General features: G+C 49.3%; 1 protein-coding gene and 1 long non-coding RNA gene across 2 annotated transcripts in view; both read right to left on the reverse strand.

Annotated features, from left to right (window-relative positions):
• Window positions 1-291: 291 nt before the first annotated feature.
• Window positions 292-3,588, reverse strand: LOC130261756 (uncharacterized). Its single transcript, XR_008842022.1, has 2 exons — window positions 3,534-3,588; window positions 292-3,344 (listed from the first exon to the last, which is right to left on the reverse strand). It is a non-coding gene; the product is annotated as an uncharacterized LOC130261756 (long non-coding RNA).
• Window positions 3,589-4,041: 453 nt separating this feature from the next.
• IFFO2 (intermediate filament family orphan 2) overlaps window positions 4,042-20,802 on the reverse strand; it is a 38,905-nt gene continuing 22,144 nt past the window's right edge. The window contains exons 2-9 of the mRNA XM_056508294.1: window positions 17,769-17,829; window positions 17,371-17,466; window positions 14,770-14,910; window positions 12,886-13,028; window positions 10,459-10,579; window positions 7,514-7,603; window positions 6,767-6,897; window positions 4,042-5,594 (exon numbers count right to left, since the gene is read on the reverse strand). Coding sequence (XP_056364269.1) covers window positions 5,489-5,594; window positions 6,767-6,897; window positions 7,514-7,603; window positions 10,459-10,579; window positions 12,886-13,028; window positions 14,770-14,910; window positions 17,371-17,466; window positions 17,769-17,829 — 889 coding nt within the window. The 3' untranslated portion in view covers window positions 4,042-5,488. The remainder of the gene's footprint in view (window positions 5,595-6,766; window positions 6,898-7,513; window positions 7,604-10,458; window positions 10,580-12,885; window positions 13,029-14,769; window positions 14,911-17,370; window positions 17,467-17,768; window positions 17,830-20,802) is intronic.

Below are 20,802 nucleotides of genomic sequence, written 5' to 3' on the forward strand. Positions count from 1 at the left end.
CCGAGGAGCTGGGCGGGGAGGAAGAGAAAAGAAACCGAGAGTCCCTTTGGGAAGTGACAATTACCAAAACCGGGCGATTTTAACCCACGGGTGGGGGGTACCCGGGACACGGGGCCAGGAGAGGGCTGGGCAGGGATTTTCATTTCCAAGGAGCAGGACCCCAATTTTCAGAACCCCAAATCGCCTGGGCTGGGCAGATTTTGGGAAATGAGGGCGGTCCCTCCCTCCTCAGACCCCAAATCCTTTTGCTTTGGAGGCGTTTCCCACGCCGAGAATGAACACGCGGAGCCGTTCAACCAGGAGTTTGGTATTTATTTGGTAGTTTTTTTGTGGTTTTCCTCATCACCAGAGACGGACTGGGACCTGTTTTGTGGGCAGCTGCTGGCCCTGGGTCGGGCAGGACGGAGGGACGGACGGGGCCGGGCAGGGCTGGACCCCACAGCAGCACTGAGAGCCCCAGCACAGCTGCCAGGGGGAGGTGGGGTCGGTTTTGGCACTAAAAAAAGGGAAATTGTTGCAAATCCACCGAGTTCAGAGGAGGGCAGGCTCTGGCTCTGGGAGTTCTCAGGGCTCCTGGGTTGGATTCTCGGAGCTTTTCACAGTCCCAAATGCACCGGTGGTGTCCCATTGCTGCGGGCTCCCAGCACAGAATTCCAGCCCTGCCCAGCTGGGCTCCAACACCATCATCAGTCCAGTCGTTTTCATTAAAATTAGCTAATATACAGAATATAAAGCACAGTATTTACACGGGGACGGTAACCAGGGGTGTTCCCACACCATCAGCAGTTCCTTGTCGTGGGGATAAAAGAAACTCTTACATGACCTAAAGGACTGACAAGAAGTGACACAGCAGGAGGGAAGAGCCATCAATACCCTCCACTCCAACACCATAAATAATAAATAATCATTTTTGGCAGAAGGTCGCTACAGTTACTTTAACCACAGGAGGGGCTTTTAGGGACCGGACTGTGAGATTTTTGGTGAAACCACGTTACACAAAGGAGGGTGTTCCATGACAGAGGCTGAACTGCCCTCAGGGCCTCTCCAATAAAACAGAAATTTGGGGTTTTGGGGTGGCAGCTCCACTGGGTTTGTGGCACCACAGAGATGAGCCCGGTCTGAAGCCACCCCAGGGCTTGTTTCAAGCACTAACATCGTAATTTCCCAAAGAAAGGAGCTGGCCAGACCCACAAGCACCCTGTTCCCAAGTGCTTCACTGCTGGAGTGCCTCAGATTAGGGGGAATGGTGATTTCTGCAATCCAACACCCACATTTAAACACAGTTTGCTGCTCCTTCAAAAGAGAAGCTTTGAAAGGCTCCTGCAAAGGCAGAAGGGTCTGAGGATGTCAAACTCACAGGAAAACAAGGGAAGGGTCAAGTGCTGCTCTGCCAAGGGCCTGGCCAAGCCCTGAGTGTTCCTGTGCAGGGAGAGGGGCTGGATCCCATTCCCACGGAGAATTTGGCAGGCAGTGCTTCCAGCTCACCTCACCTTGTTGGTGATTTTGTTTCTCAGTTAAAACTCCAAGGGACACAAGTCACATCCCACTGCAAAGCTTAAAATCAAGGCAACACCAAGGCAAAGAGTTTCACAAGCTGTGTGAGCTGAGCCCTGGGTCTGTGCAGAAGGATAAAAACCCAGAAATCCTGAAACCAAAGGGAAATTCCTGCTCTGTGGAAGCACTGGGATGTCTTAATTCAGCTGGAATAAATCATTCCTTAAACATTCAGCTCTAAAATGAAGCACTCCAAAGTGAAACCTCCCAGCAGTGCAGCTCTTCCAGCACAAACATCCTTCCCATGTTCCCAGAGCCAAGGGAAACACCAGGAGCAGCTCTGGGAGCAGCCAGGCTGTTCCTCAGCCAGCTCGTGTTTGTGCTGGCAGGGGTGATCATGGAAAAGAAAATTCATATAATCACACTTTAGAAGCAGCTCTGGATGCATATTCAGGCATGATTCCCATCTGTTGTTTTGTTCTGTGGAGTTAATCCCCATTTCTGCAGGTACAGACAAATGTCATTTACCCTGCAGGCTGAGGCAGAGTTTAACCCCTGTCCTGCTGTGTCCTGGGGTTCAGGAGATCCTGACCCTCTCCAGGAGCAGGGGAAGGGAATAAAATCACAGGCAAGGAATAAAATCACAGGGAAGGAATAAAATCACAGCAATTCTGCAGAAGCTGCAGCCTCCCCTGGAGGAAGTGACCTGTGAGTGCTCCACAGCCAAACCTGTCCTGATGATTTCCACACTGACTCTTGGAACCATCAGAGAATTTGGGGGTCCCATGAGAGCAGAACAGACTTTACAAGGGAATGATTGCATCTGCCAACAGAAATCTGTTTGCACTTTAAAAACCTCTTAAAAAATAGAATATATAGTGTGTTTTTATAAATAGATTACACATTTAGCTTAGATGAGTTTCATTACATTCCCCCCCAAACACTTTTTTTTTTTAAAGAATTTTGCTTTTTTCCTCGTGTGAACTAAGATGATCATCACTAAGTCTTTGAAAAACATGTTTGTACCACATTATTCTTTAAAACATTTGTACCACATTATTCTTTGGACATTTTTGAACAACATGCATCCACAAACTGCTATTTTGTTTACTGAAAACGTTTTTGTACAAACCCAGTTTAGGAATTTGATCTATTATTACACTGCTAACAAGCAAAAAAATTTGCTTCCTTGAAATCCCCTTTTAAAAAATGAGAAACAATGAGGAGGATTTTCTGATTGTAAATCTAAAAAGGTGTCAATATGACACCACAGTAAGAATAGAAAATAAAAATAAAGTATTTACAGCTTTACAAAGGAAAAAAAGAAAGAGGTCATCAAAATCATTTCCAGCATTTTTACAATTAAATTCCTTTTTTTTGTTTTTTCTCTGGCAAGCTTTGATCTGTTTGTGGAGTGGTGCCACACACACAGAGCAGGAGCAGCAGCACAGCCAGACTCAGAACCAACCCCAGCTGCCCCAAAAAGCTGCTCCAGCCCAAATGAAATAAACCCCAACCCAAGTATGGAAACACCTTTTCTTCTTGAAAAATGGAATTCATGTGGTTACAAGAAAGACACAACACCCATGGGAAGCTCTGCTGTCCTACACATCACACTGTGCACAGTGTTCTACACCCTCTGCTGCAGCCCACAGCCCCCCAGCCCCTGCAGGTGCTGCCCATCCTGCACCCCAAATCCTGCTTTAGGAATTCCTGCCCTCACAGCCCCTGCAGGTGCTGCCCATCCTGCACCCCAAATCCTGATTCCCTGCCCTTAGAACCCATTACAGGTGTTCCTCTCCATCCTGCACCCCAAATCCTGCTCCAGGAATCCCTGTCCTCAGCACTCACTGCAGGTAATTCCTCACCCTACACCCCAAATCCTGCTTTAGGAATTCCCTGTCCTCAGCACTCACTGCAGGTAATTCCTCACCCTACACCCCAAATCCTGATTCCCTGCCCTTAGTACCCATTACAGGTATTCCTCCTCACCCTACACCCCAAATCCTGCTCCAGGAATTCCCTGCCCTCAGCACAACTCCTGGGTTTGGGAACACTCAGCCTTCTTCCTACTGGGATGGTGAGTCTTAAGGAGAAATCACAAAGCCAGGGTGGAAGGCAGCCCAGCCCTGACAGCTGCTGGGTCTGTGGTGCCAGGAGCATCCCCAGGCAGAAGGGGGGAGCCAGGGCCAGGCTCCAGGAGCTGATTCACTGTGCTGGGCAATGCCTGCCCCAGCCACTGAAGCATCACACACATCCAGCCTTGGCAGACACTCCCTCAGCCTCAGGAGGCTCCTCGGGAGCAGCTGAAGTTCAAACCCCTTAAAATTGCAGATTTCAAACATGCAGTCCCAGCCCACTCCAAACAACATCCCAAATCCCCCCACCCACCCCCCAGCTTGCAGCCCTAGTGAAAAATCTCATTTACTACTTTGGCCACCTAAGAAATAACAGGAATGACACTTTGGAATGAGGTTTCTTTCCCAGAAAAGTTATCTACATTTAGAGCAGAGATGGCTTTGGAAAGCCCCTAACCCCAGGACCCAAGCCACTGCTTAACCCCACAGCTGCTTTGGGCAGTATCAACTATGCTCTCAGTCTTGGTCTAAAAACAAAGAGAAAGTTACTGGCTGAGGTTTATACCCTGTTTTTACCTACAATTCCCATTCTGACCGTGAAGGGCTCGCTGGTGCTGGGGTTTCCTCAGTGTGATCTGACTTTGCTGCTGCTTCTCCTGGGTAAAAATACAGAAAGATGGGCAAAGCCAAGGTCTTGCCACTTTCTCACAGAGAAAGCACGTGGCTGTTCCTCCCCACTTCTAGGGCAGCAGTTTTTAGGATTCAGTTGACTATGCCCTAAAAAGGATTACAGCATTTCCCAGTGTTCAGCTTTCCTGAAGAACAGTGGTCTGGAGCTCTCCCAAAGTCCTGTCTCCAGCCTACATCTAAGTCAGTTTATCCTGATGCTTCACCTACCCCACTCTACACATCATGGGAGCAGCATAAAATGGAGTTACCTCGCTGTCTGCAAAGGAAAATCTTAAAAGAACCTGAAAAAGACAGAAACATATGGACCTGAAGGGCTGATTCCCCTCCTAATCCACTGGAAACAAAGGCATTGTGATAGGACATTCCACCTCAAAAGAAGCTCTACAGACATCTAAAGTGTGCAAATGTGGGTTTAGCTTTCCTTTTCCCAAGGGATAAGTGTAGCCCAGCAGGGACCAAACATTCCATATAAATAAGGCGAGCTTTTTTTGTTGTTTTTGCATAGTAGTTACTCAGTGATAGTCCCCCCACCAGTGACCCCTCCTGTGCCCCCCTGCTTTGCCACCGAGCTGAGTCCTGCTCCTCCAGGCCCTGGAGAAACCCTGGACACATCCCAAAGGCTCCCTCACCCCAGAAGCTGGGATGAAGAAAATCCTCTGAATTTTGTAGAACTGCTCCACCCTACGAACTGTCTCCAAACCCACTGTCATTTTTAAACGTTTGCAGTTCAATTTGGAGGCAATTTTTTTTTTTTTTTTTTTTTTATGCCAGACATTTGTAATTGCACCACAATTGTCTTGGTTTTGCCAGTGTTGCTCTTGCCAATCAGTGCAGCAGCTCAATAAAACCAGCAGCTTATTGAAGTACCCAGAGCCTCTGCAGCACCATCCTCTGCTGCCACCAGCTTTGGTTGGGTTTTGGTTTTTTTTTTTAATAATATATTTTATAAAAACACCTGCTATTAATATTCCACTGGAGCTCAAAGTGGCTCAGCTTGGGGCAAAGGCACAATTAAAACACCATGTTTTCCTACAGGACTCTGCATTTATGGTTTGTAGAACAATAGAAATGTACAGCACCAATCCTTGGGTGGGAGGGGATGCATGTAGGAATGAGTCCTCAGAGTCCCTCTGCAGGGGCTCTCAAGTCTTTCACCTTTCCCCCAGCAGTTGGTTTGAAATCTTTTCTCTCCATCTTGCCCTTCACTGGGATGCTCCCACTTGCTATCAGCTGACCATGGGCTCCACGTCCGTCTCTCTGTCCAAATCATCCTGAATTTCATCTGTGTTTCCTGAGTCACTGCTGGCTACTGAGCTGGGGGATGGAGAATTCCTGCAGGGAAATGTGCACCCAAAAAAGGAAGTGTCAATCACAGAAGGAAGAAAAAAGTCTTAAAAGAAAACAGTTGTTTTCCCTTCCCAATACTAGTTTAAAATTTGAACATTAAACATTGGCATTCCCCCAAGCTATATAAAAACCCCTTTAATAACATTAAACTTTAGCTTTACAGTAAGTATCAGTAATAAAATCAAGGTGCCACCCCACCCATCCCCTCCACAAGCACAGAGGCTGTCCCAGAGTTACAGATGGGGAAATGGAGAGCAAAGTCTCTCAGCATCCCTAACACCCAGAGCCCTGAAAATTGAAAGTTTATCATCTTGTTCTACTGGGGTTGAGCAAGAGATAAGAGAAATCCCTCATAGTGTAAGGTTCTTAACACATGAGAAGATTAAAAAACAAGTTCTTCATGTAAGTCCAGATTTAATTTGGGGTTTTAAGAGTTCTAAATCTGAGATGTTAAGGACTGGAAGTCCATCTGAGCTGGAGCTCCCATGTTTAGGAGCAGCTGCTGAACCCTTGGAGCTGTTACAGGTGCAGGACCCCACACCCTGCTGCAGTTCTCCTTTCAGGGCTCATCCTGGGACACAAGATTCTCCAAAGGACAAAGCCATGAAGTCACAGTGCTGCCTCTAGCCCCAGCTGGCAGGAACTGATACCTTAAGTTTTAGCTTTCCTATTTTTCAGATTCTGTACTGCATTAGTGGATAACTCTGAGCTTCATATAGAGTGTTAGCAAGTTCTCCTCACAGTTCAGTCAGACCAAACAATCCTTTCCCAGCCTGAGAATTATTGCAGCTTCAGGCCCCAAGAAGTGCAAACAGCAAACTGGGGGGGAGCAAACTGGGGGGGAGCAAACTGGGAGAATGTGACTTCACTACCTGAAGCTGTAACTGGACAATTACAATTATTACAATTACAATTATTACAATCACAATTATTACAATTACAATTATTTGGTCCAATATGCAAATGGACCAAACTTACAAAAGTGTGAAAACTCATGACTCTGAGTCTATTTTGGGTGTACAGGTGAATCCTTTGAAGGCCTTTTTAATAAACACCCACTTTATTTCTTTTCCTCTGTCCAGCCTGTGCTCTAGGCAGCCTCTGCAGGTATCAGAAGCAGGAGGGAAGGAGCTGCTGGAGCTCCAGGAGCCCAGTACCTGTCAGCTGAGCCCTTGATGAGCCTCCTGCAGGTCTCCATCTGCACATCCAGCCCCCTTTTCATGCTGCACATCTCCATGTACTCGTGCAGGTGCCGGTTCATGTCGCTCTTGGCCGTGGCCAGTTCCAGCTGGAGCAGAGAGAGGCAAAGAATCAGCTTCAGGTGAGGTGCAATGCCAGTCTGCTGCACTTCTCACACTGCTGGGGATGCCTCAGCTGCCCAGAGCCCACCCAACACCCCACAGTGCACATTTCACCTCTCTGCTCCAATTCCAATGCACTCCCAGCCAGGAAGGGCAGTCAGAGCCTCCCACTGCTCCTCAACAGCCCTGGAGGGCTCCTCCTGCTCCTGGCACCTTGTTTATCAACAGGCACTAATTAATGACAGCAGCTCCAGCCATGACTGGGATTTTGAGAAGCTGCAGCTGCTGCTTCTCACAACCTGTGAGGCCAAGTCCAGGGAAGCATTTCCCAGGGTGAGGGTGGACATGCAGAACAGAATAAAGAATAAGTGTGTTTTATTTCCTTTGTTCTGCAGGTTCTCTCCCCACCAGCCTCAGATTTATGCTCATGCTGAAGTATGGAGCAATAATAGCCCGGAGAGTGGCATTTAGAAAAATCCCCAGGGCATGCCAGAGGGAAATGCCTTTGCATTCTTGGATATATGGGCACTGCTGCTTCCTCTGGGACACCCCAGAGCACAGCCTGGGCTGTGTCCATCCAGCAGAACAACTCCCCTTCCTCACCTCTATCTGCCCTATTGTCTCCTGGTATTCCTTGTCTCTCGTTTTGAAGAAAGACTCTGTTTCATGGATCAAGTTTCCCAGGTTTTCTTCCTGCAGGGCAAAGGAGGACACAAAGAATCAGCAAGGAAATAAAAGAATTCAGGAGAGAACTGAAGATTTTATTTAACCTCCCCTGGAAATGCAGGTTACTGTGTTCCTTCAGGCATTGAGTTTTTTTAAAGACATTTTTTCACAGGCCAGGAATATTATTCCTCAATCTGGAATAGCAGGAAAACACATTTCTGTGCCATGACCACAGCTCTGGACACACAAAGGCAAGGTCTGATCAAGGCTCCAGCAATTAAACCCATGCACCTGATGCATTCCAAAGCACCAACCCCCTGGATTTTCCTGAGCCTTTCACAGCCTGATCACACTTGGACAGACTGGAACTGCTCTCCAGCCATGAAACTTTTAATTTTCCCTGCACTGACCACACTGCTACTCCCAGCTTTGTACTGGAATTCTCATTTTTCAGTTACATATCATCACTCTCCAGCACCTCCTGTGCAGGCATGGATTCCCAGTGGAATTCCTGCCCTGCTGGATAAAGCAGGAACAAATGCTGTCCTAAAGGAAAGCTCCTCCTTAGGACTGACAGCACAGTCTGGGCTCCCAAACACACAGAGCTGCTTTGGCCTACCCAAAAAGTCATTACAGTGTCACTATTCCCTCTTTCAGGTCTTCAACCATCTCTGTTTTCCATTCAAAAATTCTCCTCGATTTAACACATCCCCACCAGTGAGTGTTAATGGGGTTTCCAGGCTTTGGCCACATCTGCAGATTTACAGGGTACCCACACCAGGCTATCCAGCCTGGAGTTACAAGAATCATCCCACTGATCCTTTTATATGCAGAAGAGCTTTAAGGAGGAAGGTCACAAAAGAAGGTGGAGAGGGCAGCGTGTAAGAACTTGAAAGGAATAAAACCCACGGAAGGAAGATTCAGGCATGTAAAGCACGTGTTAAAGAGCAGGCACAGCCGGAGCAGCCTTTATTCTGAACCTCCATCTACAAGCCAAATCTACCCTTTCCTTGTATAATTTTCATTTAGAAGGATTTAAGCTTCTTAAAATCTTTAGAGTTTCCCCGCGCGGGGCCCGGGCTCGGCGCTATTGCTGCGCTTAGCCAGGCACGCCCGGCGTATGCAAATGAGGCGTCATTAATTCCGGCGCTCGTTATCTCCCTGCCACTCTCCCTCCGCTCTTATCGCTCCTGCCCGTGCTCCCGTTATCCCTGCGACACCCTCTGCTCCGGCTCTGCGCGATTCCTGCAGCCCCAGCACTTCCCGTAATCCCCAGGGCTCCCGGAGCCGCGGAGGGATGGAGGGATGGAGGGATGGAGGGATGGAGGGATGGAGGGATGGAGGGATGGAGGGATGGATGGATGGATGGATGGATGCTCCGGACCGGGGAGGTGGAACCCGAGCCCGAACCCAGACCCGAACCTGAGCCCCAGCCCGAACCTGCACCCGAGCCCGGACCCGAACCTGCAACCAAACCCGGACCCGAACCAGAGCCTGGACCCGCCCTGGCAGCAGCACCAGGCAACATCCCCGGGGCTGCTGCCTCAGCATCTTCCCTGCCCGGGAGGCAGCGGGATCACTTCCCACCTCCCTCCCGCAGCTCTGCTGCTCAGGGATGCAGCTACACAGACACTGCCGGCCATTCCATCGTTCCCGGCCATTCCATCATTCCCGGCCATTCCATCGTTCCCGGCCATTCCATCGTTCCTGGCCATTTCCAGCCATTCCCGGCCATTCCATCGTTCCCGGCCATTCCATCGTTCCCGGCCATTTCATCATTCCCGGCCATTTCATCATTCCCGGCCATTTCATCATTCCCGGCCATTCCATCATTCCCGGCCATTCCATCATTCCCGGCCATTCCATAGTTCCCGGCCATTCCAGTCGTTCCCGGCCATTCCATCATTCCCGGCCATTCCATCGTTCCTGGCCATTCCATCGTTCTCAGTCATTCCCAGCCTGTTCCCTGCCATTCCCAGTCACTCCCGCCCATTCTCTGTCATTCCCAGTCACTCCCACCCATTCCCAGTCATTCCCAGCCCATTCCCAGCCATTCCAGGCTGGTTTAAGGAGGCTCAGGAATTGCTGGATTAGCTGCCTTTTCCTGGGATTTTAAGATTAAAAGGAAGCTGTTCATTATCCACCACTGCCAGCAGATCCCCAGGGACTGGGCAGAGGGAAGCACAAGATTCACGGGCCCAGAGGATCCCTGGGGCTTTGTGTGGTGGGATTCACACGGTTCAACACCTTCCCCAGAGCACAGGAACAGCTGAGCATCCTCATAGCTGCACTGCACACATCACCATAACCAAGGAGTGAATGATAATGCACAGAGAAAGTGAGGTGCTGTCGAATCCCACACTGGTTTGGGCTGGAAGGAGCTTGAAGTTCACCTCATTCCACCAGGGACACCTTCCACTGTCCCAGGCTGCTCTCAGCTCCAACCAGCCTGGCCTTGGACACTGCCAGGGATCCAGGGGCAGCCACAGCTTCTCTGGGCACCCTCCCCACCCTCACAGGGAAGAATTTTTTCCTAATATCAAATCTAAATCTCCTTCCTGTCAGTCCAGAGCTTTAGAGAAAGGGTGACAGACTCCCTGATGCTCCTGGAACAGAGCTCCTTGGATGCTTCACCTCTCACTCAGTACTTTAAAATACTTACTCTGAAGGAGCCAAGGAAATAAAGTTTGGCCAATAAAGTGATTGCACAGAGTGAAAAACAACCACACAGAGGAAGCACTAAGAGGATTTAAAAATCCAAGTCGGTTTTGTGGCAAACTAGATCACAGTCAAACACCCAGAGGCACAAATGGCTACAAAAGAGAAGCTGAGGGAGAGTTTCTGCAGAGAAGAGCTGGAGAAAACAGTGGGAATGAACTCACCTCTCCTTGGAGGTCAATGGAGGGATTGCAGTTGGTGAAGTCCTCCCAGAGCAGCAGCGTTTCCTCGTTCTCCTCCCATGTTAAACTGTCACAGTCGTCATCAAAATCAAAGGTCTCACGGCTGAGGGAGCAGAACAGGCATTAACCAACCCACTCCAGCCCCACTCCTCAGTCCTTTAATTAATTGTCTAGAAAAATGGGCTATGAAGCTGAATGAGGGGACAATGCAGCGGCTGGAAATCCTCACAGCTTTTACAAACAGCCCCTGTCTCTGGGCTCTCTGCCACCCCCAGCAGAATAAAAGATCCTTGTTGCAGCTGCTGCTGGAGCACAAGGGCTGGCTCTGCCCTCCAGATGGAGCTGCACAGTAGCTTCCCCTGTTTGCAGAACACAGAAATGTTTGGAGCTGTTCTCTCCTCCATGGCAGAGAAGCCCAAACACAGCTTGGGGGTGTCACAAGCCCAAATCCAGGCTGATTTCAGGGGCAGTTCAGCCAAGGGCTCCCTGCAGCCCCTGGAACACGCTGGGGTGTCAAAGGAACAAGGTCCAAAAGGAGAAGGGTGGAAAGGCTGAGCCCAGAGATGTGCAGAGCAGCACAAGCACTGCTGAGGCACAGCACACAGGCTGCAGGGCCTTTCACTCCACATCTGCTCAAACACTGTGCAATGAAGGAAAGTTGCAGAGCACAGAGCAGTAGCTGCTCCTCATCCTGGTTAAGTATCCCTGACAAAGAATTGCTCCCTAAGCAGCCTGCATTCCAGGCTGATGCATTTTTATGGCTTTAGCTCATTTCCTCTGAGCTGATAACATCTCAGGAAGGAGCCCGATGATGTCCCGGGGGGGCTGCACAGCTTGGCAAGGGACACCAGCTTTGTCTGGGTCAGCAGCACTCTAAAAAGTCATTGAAAAAAACCTGGACACTCAAGACTGTGCCTTTTGCAATTCCACTTCTTCAAATCGTTTTCTTTTTGCAAGATCTATCCTGGCCAGAGAGCACAAAGGCTCCTGGGCTGACCTCCCACACTGCTCCAAAGTCCACTGCAGTTTGGATTTTTTACTACTCAGTTCTTAAAAATTAAGTTCATTACAGCTAAAATGCAAGTTGTTTTGTTTCTGTTAATGATACCGATTTTGATCTATTTCTAAGCTATTATTTTTTACTTCACAAAGACCCCAAGCCCATCCCCAATGAGCCACCAACACTTTCACCCCAGCCTGACAGAACAAGGTTCCTGCAGCACTTTGTGCCATGGGTAATAGGACCAGGAGAAAATTTCATTAGCAGGACCAAAAATAACTATCACAGGGCAGGTTTGGGAACAAAATTAAAACCATCACAGGGCAATTTCCCAATTTTGGGAACAAAATGCAAACCCAAATGCATGGCTAACCTAACAGGTACATTTTAACTTCTTGCTTTTATAAAAAATCCACTTCCTGCTGTCACATTGAATTTAGCAGTGGAGAATCGAAAATCTGTATTGATTACACTGATTATTACTGAGGGTCTAAAGACATCTGAAAGGAGTCCTAACAAGGGGAATCAGCCAGAGCTTTGGCAGAAACCATCCCTCCCACACAGGGAATCCAGGCAGGAGGAGGAAAGGCTGAAGCAGAGCTCCTGGCAGTGTCTGACAGCAGAACAGGAGCTGGTGGCTCTCAGACCATCCCACACAAATCTGTCCTGCCCTGGCTGGGGAAGCTCTGGGAGCTCTGCTGTCACTGCAGGGGACACCAACAGTGCTGCCTCGTGCTCCTCTCTGCCAGAGAGAACCAGAGACCCCAAAAAGCCTCAGCAGGCTGTGGGCACCCCCATCCTGGCCCTGATGGGAGGAGGGGACACAGGACACACCTCCAGCCACCCCCTGGACTGCCCAGAGCAGCCCCAGGTGCTGAGAGTCCCTGCTGGGCTGCTACAAACTTCCTTGGTGGGAGGAATCTGGTTTGGGGTAAAGCTTTATGAAATAAACTCCAATTCTTCCAATGTGGGATATCAGACTTTGCAGCACTGCTGACAACACCAATATTCCTGACATCTACAAATTGCTGTCCACTGATCTTCAGACAGATCCACCACTCCCATTTGCCAAACATCTCCAAAAACTTGAGAGGTTTGTAGCCACTCCAGCTCAAATTCTATCCAACCAAGCAGCAGCAAACTCTAGAAATCAAATATTCAGCCCAACATGCAGAACAGACTCCTGATTATGACCCTTCTTCATTGCATTTTTCCTCTTCTGCAACAACAGAGAGTAGCAAAACTAGTTTGTATTTTTATATCCTCTAATTCCTCCCACTTGAGGGAGAAGCAGAAATCCGTTCATTTTATTTGAACTTCCCCCAACCCTCCCAGCCTGTGCCATGCTGCCAGCTCAGAGATTCTGGGGCTCAGGCTGCCTGTCAGCAGCAGCTTCCAGGGATACTCACAGCTGGTTGAACATCCTCTTCATCTCATCTGTGATGTTGAGGGAGCAGCTGACCTCATCATCCGAGAAGCGGCCGTTGTCGGCGTCCTGCTCCGACAGCTCCTCGTCCGACGGCAGCTTCCTCTCCTTCTTCTTGGAGGCCACCTGGGGAGGAGACAGCACAGTGACTGCAGGGCCCAGCTGAGGGACTTTGGGGTGCAAGGACAGGACAGGAGTTAGGGGTGAGTCAGAAGTGCAGGGATTCCCTGCTGGGGCTGTGAGGAGCTGACACGAGCACAGGGAAGCGGCTGGGAGGAGCAAAGCGAGCTGCAGGCTGCCAGAGCTCTGGGGATGCTCATCTGCTCACTGGGCCCGGCCTGGGGGCTGCCAGAGGCCATGCAGAGCCTGGAAGGAGCCAGGGAAAAGCAGAAGGGGCAGCAGAGCCCGGGCAGAGAGCAGGGACACAACTCTCCCTCTCCTGCCACCACCACAGGTGTGGCCTCCAGCACAGAACCCCAGCAAGAACAGACAGGAAACCTTTCCAGAGAGCCTTTATTCCAGGGCCAGCCCCATCCCAGCAGCAGACTGAGAGTCCTCAGGACACAAGAAAGGTTGGTGAGCCATGGGAAAGGCTGGACAGCCCCCAAGAAATGAAGTTCAGGGAACTCAAGGGACACCCCTGCAAGGGGCACAGAGGGAACACAGAGAGGATGTTCCCAGATCCCAGAGGATCCCAGAGGGCTGGGAACACACAGGATGGTCCCAGAGGATCCCAGAGGGCTGGGAACACACAGGATGGTCCCAGATCCCAGAGGGTTGGGAACACACAGGATGGTCCCAGATCCCAGAGGGTTGGGAACACAGGGGATGTTCCCAGCTGGGCCAGAACCACAAACACAATCCACTCCCAACCTAGAGAAGTTTTCCCTCTTCTTGGCACACAAACCATCCCCTGTCAGCCTTGTTCTCCAAGTGTTGCTCTCCTGGTCATTTTAATCCCTGCAGGTCTGACCAGGAGTGTGCTCTGCAGTCACCTCTGAGCAGAAACCCTCAGCTATTCTCCTCAGAGACAAGAAGGAGGCACTGGCACCATACAGTGGCTCAACTTGCCAGAGAAATAATTCTCCTCTGAGGAGGTTTGAGTCTTTTGGGGAACACAAGGGGAAAAACCATCAAACATTTCAGCAGCTTCACCAGCAGAGACCACAAAGGAACTTTTTCAGTGTTTTTGGACAGAACTGAGCACACTTGGTATCACTATCCACAGAAAAGCATCAGATCTACTGAAAGCCTGAACAAGACACTTTTAGATGGAAGCAGAAGGAAGGTGGATTAATCAGGGCTGAAGTTGCAGTTGTGACAAGACCAGCTGCACTGGGAGTGACAGCCCTGATCCAGGCAGAGCTGCCACTGCTCGCTTCTGGAGCAAATTAAAGGACTTTCCTTCCAGCTCCAAGGAGCTGCAAGGAAAGCAGCTGGAGCAGCCCGAGCTCACCATCACAGAAATGTTATTTCTGGCCATGGAGCTCGAGCCAGAAATAAGAACATTCAGATGACAGTTCCATGAGCTTAAAACTCCTCACTTGTGAAGGGAACAAATGGGGAGGGAGGGAGGAATTATACAAACCTAGACCCTGTAACACTGCTTTCTTTCCCTGCACTCAGTGCACACTAACATCAGACTCACAGAGTGGCCTGAAGATCATCCTGGGACTCCTTTTTTGTTAAACTCTCTGCACTTTGTGCTCTTGGTGCTGCAGCAGCTCCTGCAGCAGAGCTACACTGACAGACAGCAGGGGAAACAGAGCTATGGAGAGAGAGCTGAAGAAAAGGCAAAGGACCTGGAGCACATCACTCATCACTGCTCCCTCCTGCCCTAGCCTTGGAGAGGTCAGGGCCTAATCACCTGGAAAATCTTGGACACGTCTTCCGAGTTGCGCTGCTGCGCGACATCGCACAGCTTGGCCGTGATATCGATTCGGCGGCAGATGTCCATGTCCACCTTCATGGCCTTTTCTTGGATCTTTGTGTCCAGGTCTGTCATGGGCTGCAGGAAGGACAGCAGGGATTACCTTCTATTATTACACAGTTCAGGCAAGAAGAGATACCCCACAGTATCTCTGGAACCCCAGGTCACACCAGTGCCAAACACCACACCCTGCTCTGGGGCAGGCAGGGCTCGGGCAGTCTCAGGGCTCCACAGCTCAGCCCTCATCCTAACAAAGCTTCAACTCAGAGGGGTTTGCCACAAAAAAAACCTGCACCCACCCCAGAACAACTCAGTGTGGCAAAGGGGAACCTTGGTGGGTCAGGAGCAGGGTGGGACAATGCCATGCCCAGAGAAGCTGAGGCTGCCCCAGCCCTGGAAGTGCTGGAGCTGGGCTTGGAGCACCCCGGGGCAGGGGAAGGAGTCCCTGCCCACGGCAGGGGGTGGGACTGCATTGTCCTGAAGTCCCTTCCATCCCAAACCATTCTGGGATTCCATAAATAACACTTTAAAAATGGAGAACACCCCCTGTGTAGCATGTGCAGAGCAGAGTGAAATGTAAATCCTGGTGAGGATGCAGCATTTCCCCTCTCAGACACAAAAATTGTGCCTGCACAGAGCAGCTGCTGCTAAACCACAATCCAGGCTCCACAGCAACTGCACACAGAGCATGGAACCAGCACATGGTGACTGGATCCAAAGGGATCCATGAAAACCTTGGCACAGAGAACACTCCTCACTGGCACTAACCTGGCTTCCAGCCCAGCAAAAGTTCTGCATGGAAATTTCTGTGTGAAAAATACTGCCTTGTAGTAGCTCTAATTTCTGAGATACTCCCACTCAGACAGAACATCTGGCTCCTTATGAAGGAAGAAACATTAAAAAATCCCCCAGAGCATATTTTCCATCCTAGTGGAGACTTTCTCTCCTAGACAGTCCCACTCCTAAGCAATGCTTCCATCTGGGACACAAAAGTGGAAAAAAACCATTTGCAGACCATTCTTAAACACCAAACCCCCTTTCTAAGAGAAAAGCTTTGGGCTTTTGTTTGTTTGGTTTGCTTTTCCTCACCTTTTTTTTTTTGGTTTTTTTTTTTTGTTTGTTTGTTTTTAATTATTACAGAGTCTTCTCCAGCCCCTGTGAACCACCTTGGGTGATTTGTGTTTTCCAGACACACTGAAGAAAATAAATCTCTCAACACTGACACACTCAACACAATCTCACCCACTGAACTGGTGATCCTTATCTGCAGGAAGGAAAGAGCCACGTGCCAACATTTTGCACTTCTCTCTTCTAAATATTTGCCCAGTGAGGTTCAAAACAAACACTGCCAGTGCTTTCCTGGGGTTCCCTGAAGCCTGCAGAGCCCAGAGCACTTTCCCTGAGCCCAGCAGGATGTTTGCCTTCAGCACCTCCTCCCTTTCTGCACACATGGGGCAGCATCAGCTCCTCTCCAATGAAGTCAGGCTGAGCAGCCTGTCCCTCCCAGGCTCTAACCAAGCACAGCCACCAGAAGGACACACAGCTAATTGCCAAATTTCCCATGAGCAGATCTCCTGGCCCTGAGAGAATGGATTTGACACCTGGGAGCAGGTTCTGCAGGTTTATGTGAAGTCAGGAGAAGGCTGTTGTGTGCAAAAATTACAGAATAAATCAGCGTAACAGAGTTTATTCCTCAGACAAGTGGCTTCAGCACTGCCTCAGACTTACTGAGAAAGGCACCTTAATGTTCACCTGGCTTATCTTTCCACACATCTGCATGCTCTCACTTTTAAATAAAAGCATTTTATCCAGTCAGGGCCTAGAAGATCCTCTGGCTTTGAAGAGAACTTGGTATCTAATGGCACATGAGAAAATTCCTGAGAAAACAAGATTTTTATTTTTTTATTTATTTTTTAAGCCATGAGGTTGAACCCCAAATACCTGAACCACTATTACTGGATTCATCTTTTCAGAGCTTCATTAAGGAAAATGGGAAACACCCTGTGAGGGTGGGCAGCCCTGGCACAGGTTCCCAGAGCAGCTGTGGCTGCCCCTGGATCCCTGGCAGTGTCCAGGCCAGGCTGGATGGGGCTGGAGCACCTGGGACAGTGGCAGGTGTCCCTGCCATGGCAGAACTTGGTGATATTGAACCTCCTTCCAGCACAAACCATTCCATGATTCCAACAGAATGTGTTCCTTTAGGAACAGGATTTTCTTGCATGACTCCAGGCAAAGTCCCCATGGCAGCAGCTCCTGGAGCTGCAGAGCTGAACCTGCAGCCCAATCTGGGAGGTTTCCAACCCTTTTTTCCCAGATCTGAGTGCTGCCAGCAGCTGTGGGGAAGGGAGGGAGGGCAGAGTGCTGGTTATGGGGTAAGCAGCAGTTAATGCATCTCCACACAGACCAGACAGGAAGCAGGGAAGGGGGATCTGTCTGATGCATTAGATCCCAGCAGCCATCACTAATTACACAGCACTGATCACCTGGGTGAAGCCATGTGCAGGACACACAGAGCCACAGAGGGCTCTCTGTACTTACATCACTCATCAGACCCTTAAAGACCACCAGCTCTGCTTTCAGCCTCTCAATCTTCTCATTCAGCTCCTCCTGGAGAGCTTCTGCTTCCTGTGCCTCCTGCAAGGGAAAACAGCAGGAGTGAGGGGAGAGCCCTGCACAGCTCCTCACTCAGCCTGAGCAGCCTGGCAAGCACCAGGAGAAAGGGGGCTAGAATGGAACTTAATCTTTAGTGAAATTTGTTATCCTCCATTGTAACTTCCACTCTCTCCTCCCACTTTGTCACAAATTTTGTTACAACTTCATCTGCTGCTCCACTCAGAAGGCAGATTTTGAATTAAAACACAAATAAAATGCTGAGCAGCCTGACCAAAGGTGCAGAAAAGCCCTGCACCCTTCACTCCAAACTGCTCAAACCTCACCTCTCTCAAGGTTTCCACCATGGATTCCAGGCTCATCCTCCTCGTCAGCTCCTCTTCCCATCTGAAAGACAAGATGTGCAAAGTGTTAATTATGGAGAAAAGTTTTTTATTCCCTCAGAATCACAAGTGTGCTGATAGCTGTGGGAGGATGGCAGTTACTGGAAATGCAGAGCAGATGGTGTCCCTCAAAGCAGAACAGTGAGGCTGGGAGGGAAGAAAAGCTGTCTCCACTTTTATTGGGATCAGCAGGAATTGCTGCTGCTCTCACAGCCAGCACAGATCTCTGGGCTGGGAGGGACCTCCAAGAGCCCATTCCAGCCCCTTCCCCTCTCCCAGGCTGTTCCAGCCTGCCCCTGGACACTTCAGGGATTCAGCTCCTCTGGGCACCCTGTGCCAGGCCCCACCCTCACTCCTTCCTCATTTCTAACCTAAATTTCCTCTCTTTCAGTTCATTTGATATTTGGCTGCAAATAAGGTGGGAAGTTTTTGGTCCAGAAAGAATGAGGGAAGTGATGTCAATCAAAACCCTTAGAATTTCCCAGTTCAGCCCAAGCAATCCATATTTTCTGTGCCTTCTGTACCCAAATCCTCAATAATCTCCATGCCCCAGTCACTTCCCAGCCCAACTGCCAGGAGAGCACTTGGGGACTTGTCTGGGTGCCCACACTCAGTGCTGAGCATGGCAGGGAAGGAGCCAGAGCTAAACCTGTTTAATTAAACTCACAGCATGTCTGAGGTCATTAGTGGGGCTCTGAGCAGCCTGGTGTGTGGAAGGGAGGGAAAAATGACTTTAAGGCTGCCATCAACCCAAATATTCTGGGGTGCTACAATTATTGGTTTAAGTGTTTAAAAAAATCCTGTTTTTAAGCACTGAAACCCTTTACAGCAAAGCCAGAATGTGACAATATTAACTGGAAAGATTCTGGAAGAATGATGATACAAATCCATGGACATGGTTTGAGTTTGGGGGAGAGGGAAAGGCAAGTGTGTGCCCCTCTCTGTGCCACCCCACACCTGCCTGCTCTGCTGGGACAACACAAATCACACTCCTGGAAAAGAAACTTTGGATACCACAAACCAAGAAGAATCCTGAGAACAGACTCTCCATGTGCCTTCTGTTGCTATTTCTACACTTCTCAGAGTTCAACAGGAGCTGTGAGGCCAGAAATCCATGGAATCCAAGAAAATGCAGTGGTTAAACCCACCAAAACAGGATCCATCCTGCTTCCCAAGGCACAGGGATGGTGGCTGGAGGGCACTGTGCCCCTGGACACAGCTCTGCCCTCAGAGCTAACCCCACCTGGAAAGTGTAAAGCTGGTATCTGCACCACTTAATTAGTGCCTTGTCTTCATTTTCCTCTGTCTTCACTCAGGGTCAGGATTAAAAACACAAAGATGAATTTTCTCGTGTTTGGGCTTGGTTGTTTATTAAATCTTATCTAAAGTACAGAGAGTTTTACAACACTTCTACTACCAGCTCAAGGTGAGCAAAATGGAGATGAATCCAGCTGCTACAAGGTCTTTTAAAGCTAAACAGTCCCATAGAGAATTAACACCTATATTATTTATACTTTTGACCCAGTAACTGAATTCCTGTGACCCTCAGTGCAGCACTGACTGTCCAACCAGAAACCACTGCCTGAAATCATGAAGAAGGAAGATAGAAAGGAGACAACACCCAAAATCCTCTCTCTTGTCCCATACCTATTACTGTATTATAAAAACATCAAATTCCAAACCCTTCACCATGTGAAAGCACACACTTCTATTTAACTACCCATCAGTGATTTTAACTCCATCACCCAAATGTGGAAGCTTTCTCCAAAGCCTCAGCTCAAAAGAAGTGTCCTCCTGGGGATCAGTGCCAGAAAGCTCACAGCTCCCAAGTTTCTGGGATCCAGCAGGGAAGGACCAGAGGGAATGTTTGGGCAGGGAAGGACAGAGTGCAGGCTGCAGCTCTGGGGACATTCCCACCCCATCCACCCTCCCCTGCTGCCCTGGGGCAGGAACACCCAGCACAGCAGCCTGGGAGAGCTGGATTTGTGCAGGAGGACTTGTTGTGCATCTTTTCACCAGCATCGATTCACTGGCAAGCAGAGGAAAATATTTAGGCTGGAATTTGCATTTGTCACCAAACGTTTCAGCTCGGATTTCCATGCCCTGGGTGGGTTTTGTACTAATTACATGTGCATTGCTACAAAAATAGCAACTTTGACTTTCACATTCTGGTATCAGAGGCAAGAAGGTGAAATTAATTAAAGCAGGCAATTATACTGGCAATGTGTGAGCTGCTTCTCCTGTTACAGGGCAATCATCCCTCCTGCTCCTGCTGCCAGTGGTGGATGGGAGTCCAGCAGACACTGCAAAAACTGATCTGCTGCTTCTCCAGGTTTTAACTCTTAGGAGGAGGGATCCTGGCTGCATCCAGCCCTCCTGTGAATTGCCTCCTCACCGTGCCCTGTGCCTTCTGCAGAGGGAGGGAGGCATTTCTGGAAAACCTCATCTGTGTATTTTATTTTCCCTGACTCTGCCAAAACCAGGAGAAAGGATTCGAGTTCCTCCCCAGCATTCAGCTGCCAGAATTACACATCCCAAGTCTGCTCAGACCAACCTTCCTCATCCTGCAGGAATCCCAGCAGCTCCATTTCTTTGCTTTGTGCTTTTTGCAGAGATTTACAGCCCAAATTCCCACCCAGCAAACCCAAACCAGGTTCTTCAGGAAAAGGGGAGAAGGTGCCACCTTCCACACACCCTCCCACAGCCCCTGTTTCTCTTAATTACAATAAAACCATCAGGTGATCTTTAACCAGTTCTAACCAGCTTTTAACCAGATTTTTAAAAAGTTTCTGCCTGACTGAAGGGAATTTTCACAGGTGTGGCAAGAAGGGTCCTGCTAACCATTAATATCAAATTCTTAACCCCAGAGCACGTTCCTCCCACCCACCACCAAGCTGATTAACCTCATTTAACAGCTCAAAATGCCAATCTTACTTTCCCCTCACACTTAAACCTCGGGAAAATACTGGAAGAGCAG

Source organism: Oenanthe melanoleuca, chromosome 21 (assembly GCF_029582105.1).
Source record: "Oenanthe melanoleuca isolate GR-GAL-2019-014 chromosome 21, OMel1.0, whole genome shotgun sequence".
Taxonomy (NCBI): Eukaryota; Metazoa; Chordata; class Aves; order Passeriformes; family Muscicapidae; genus Oenanthe; species Oenanthe melanoleuca.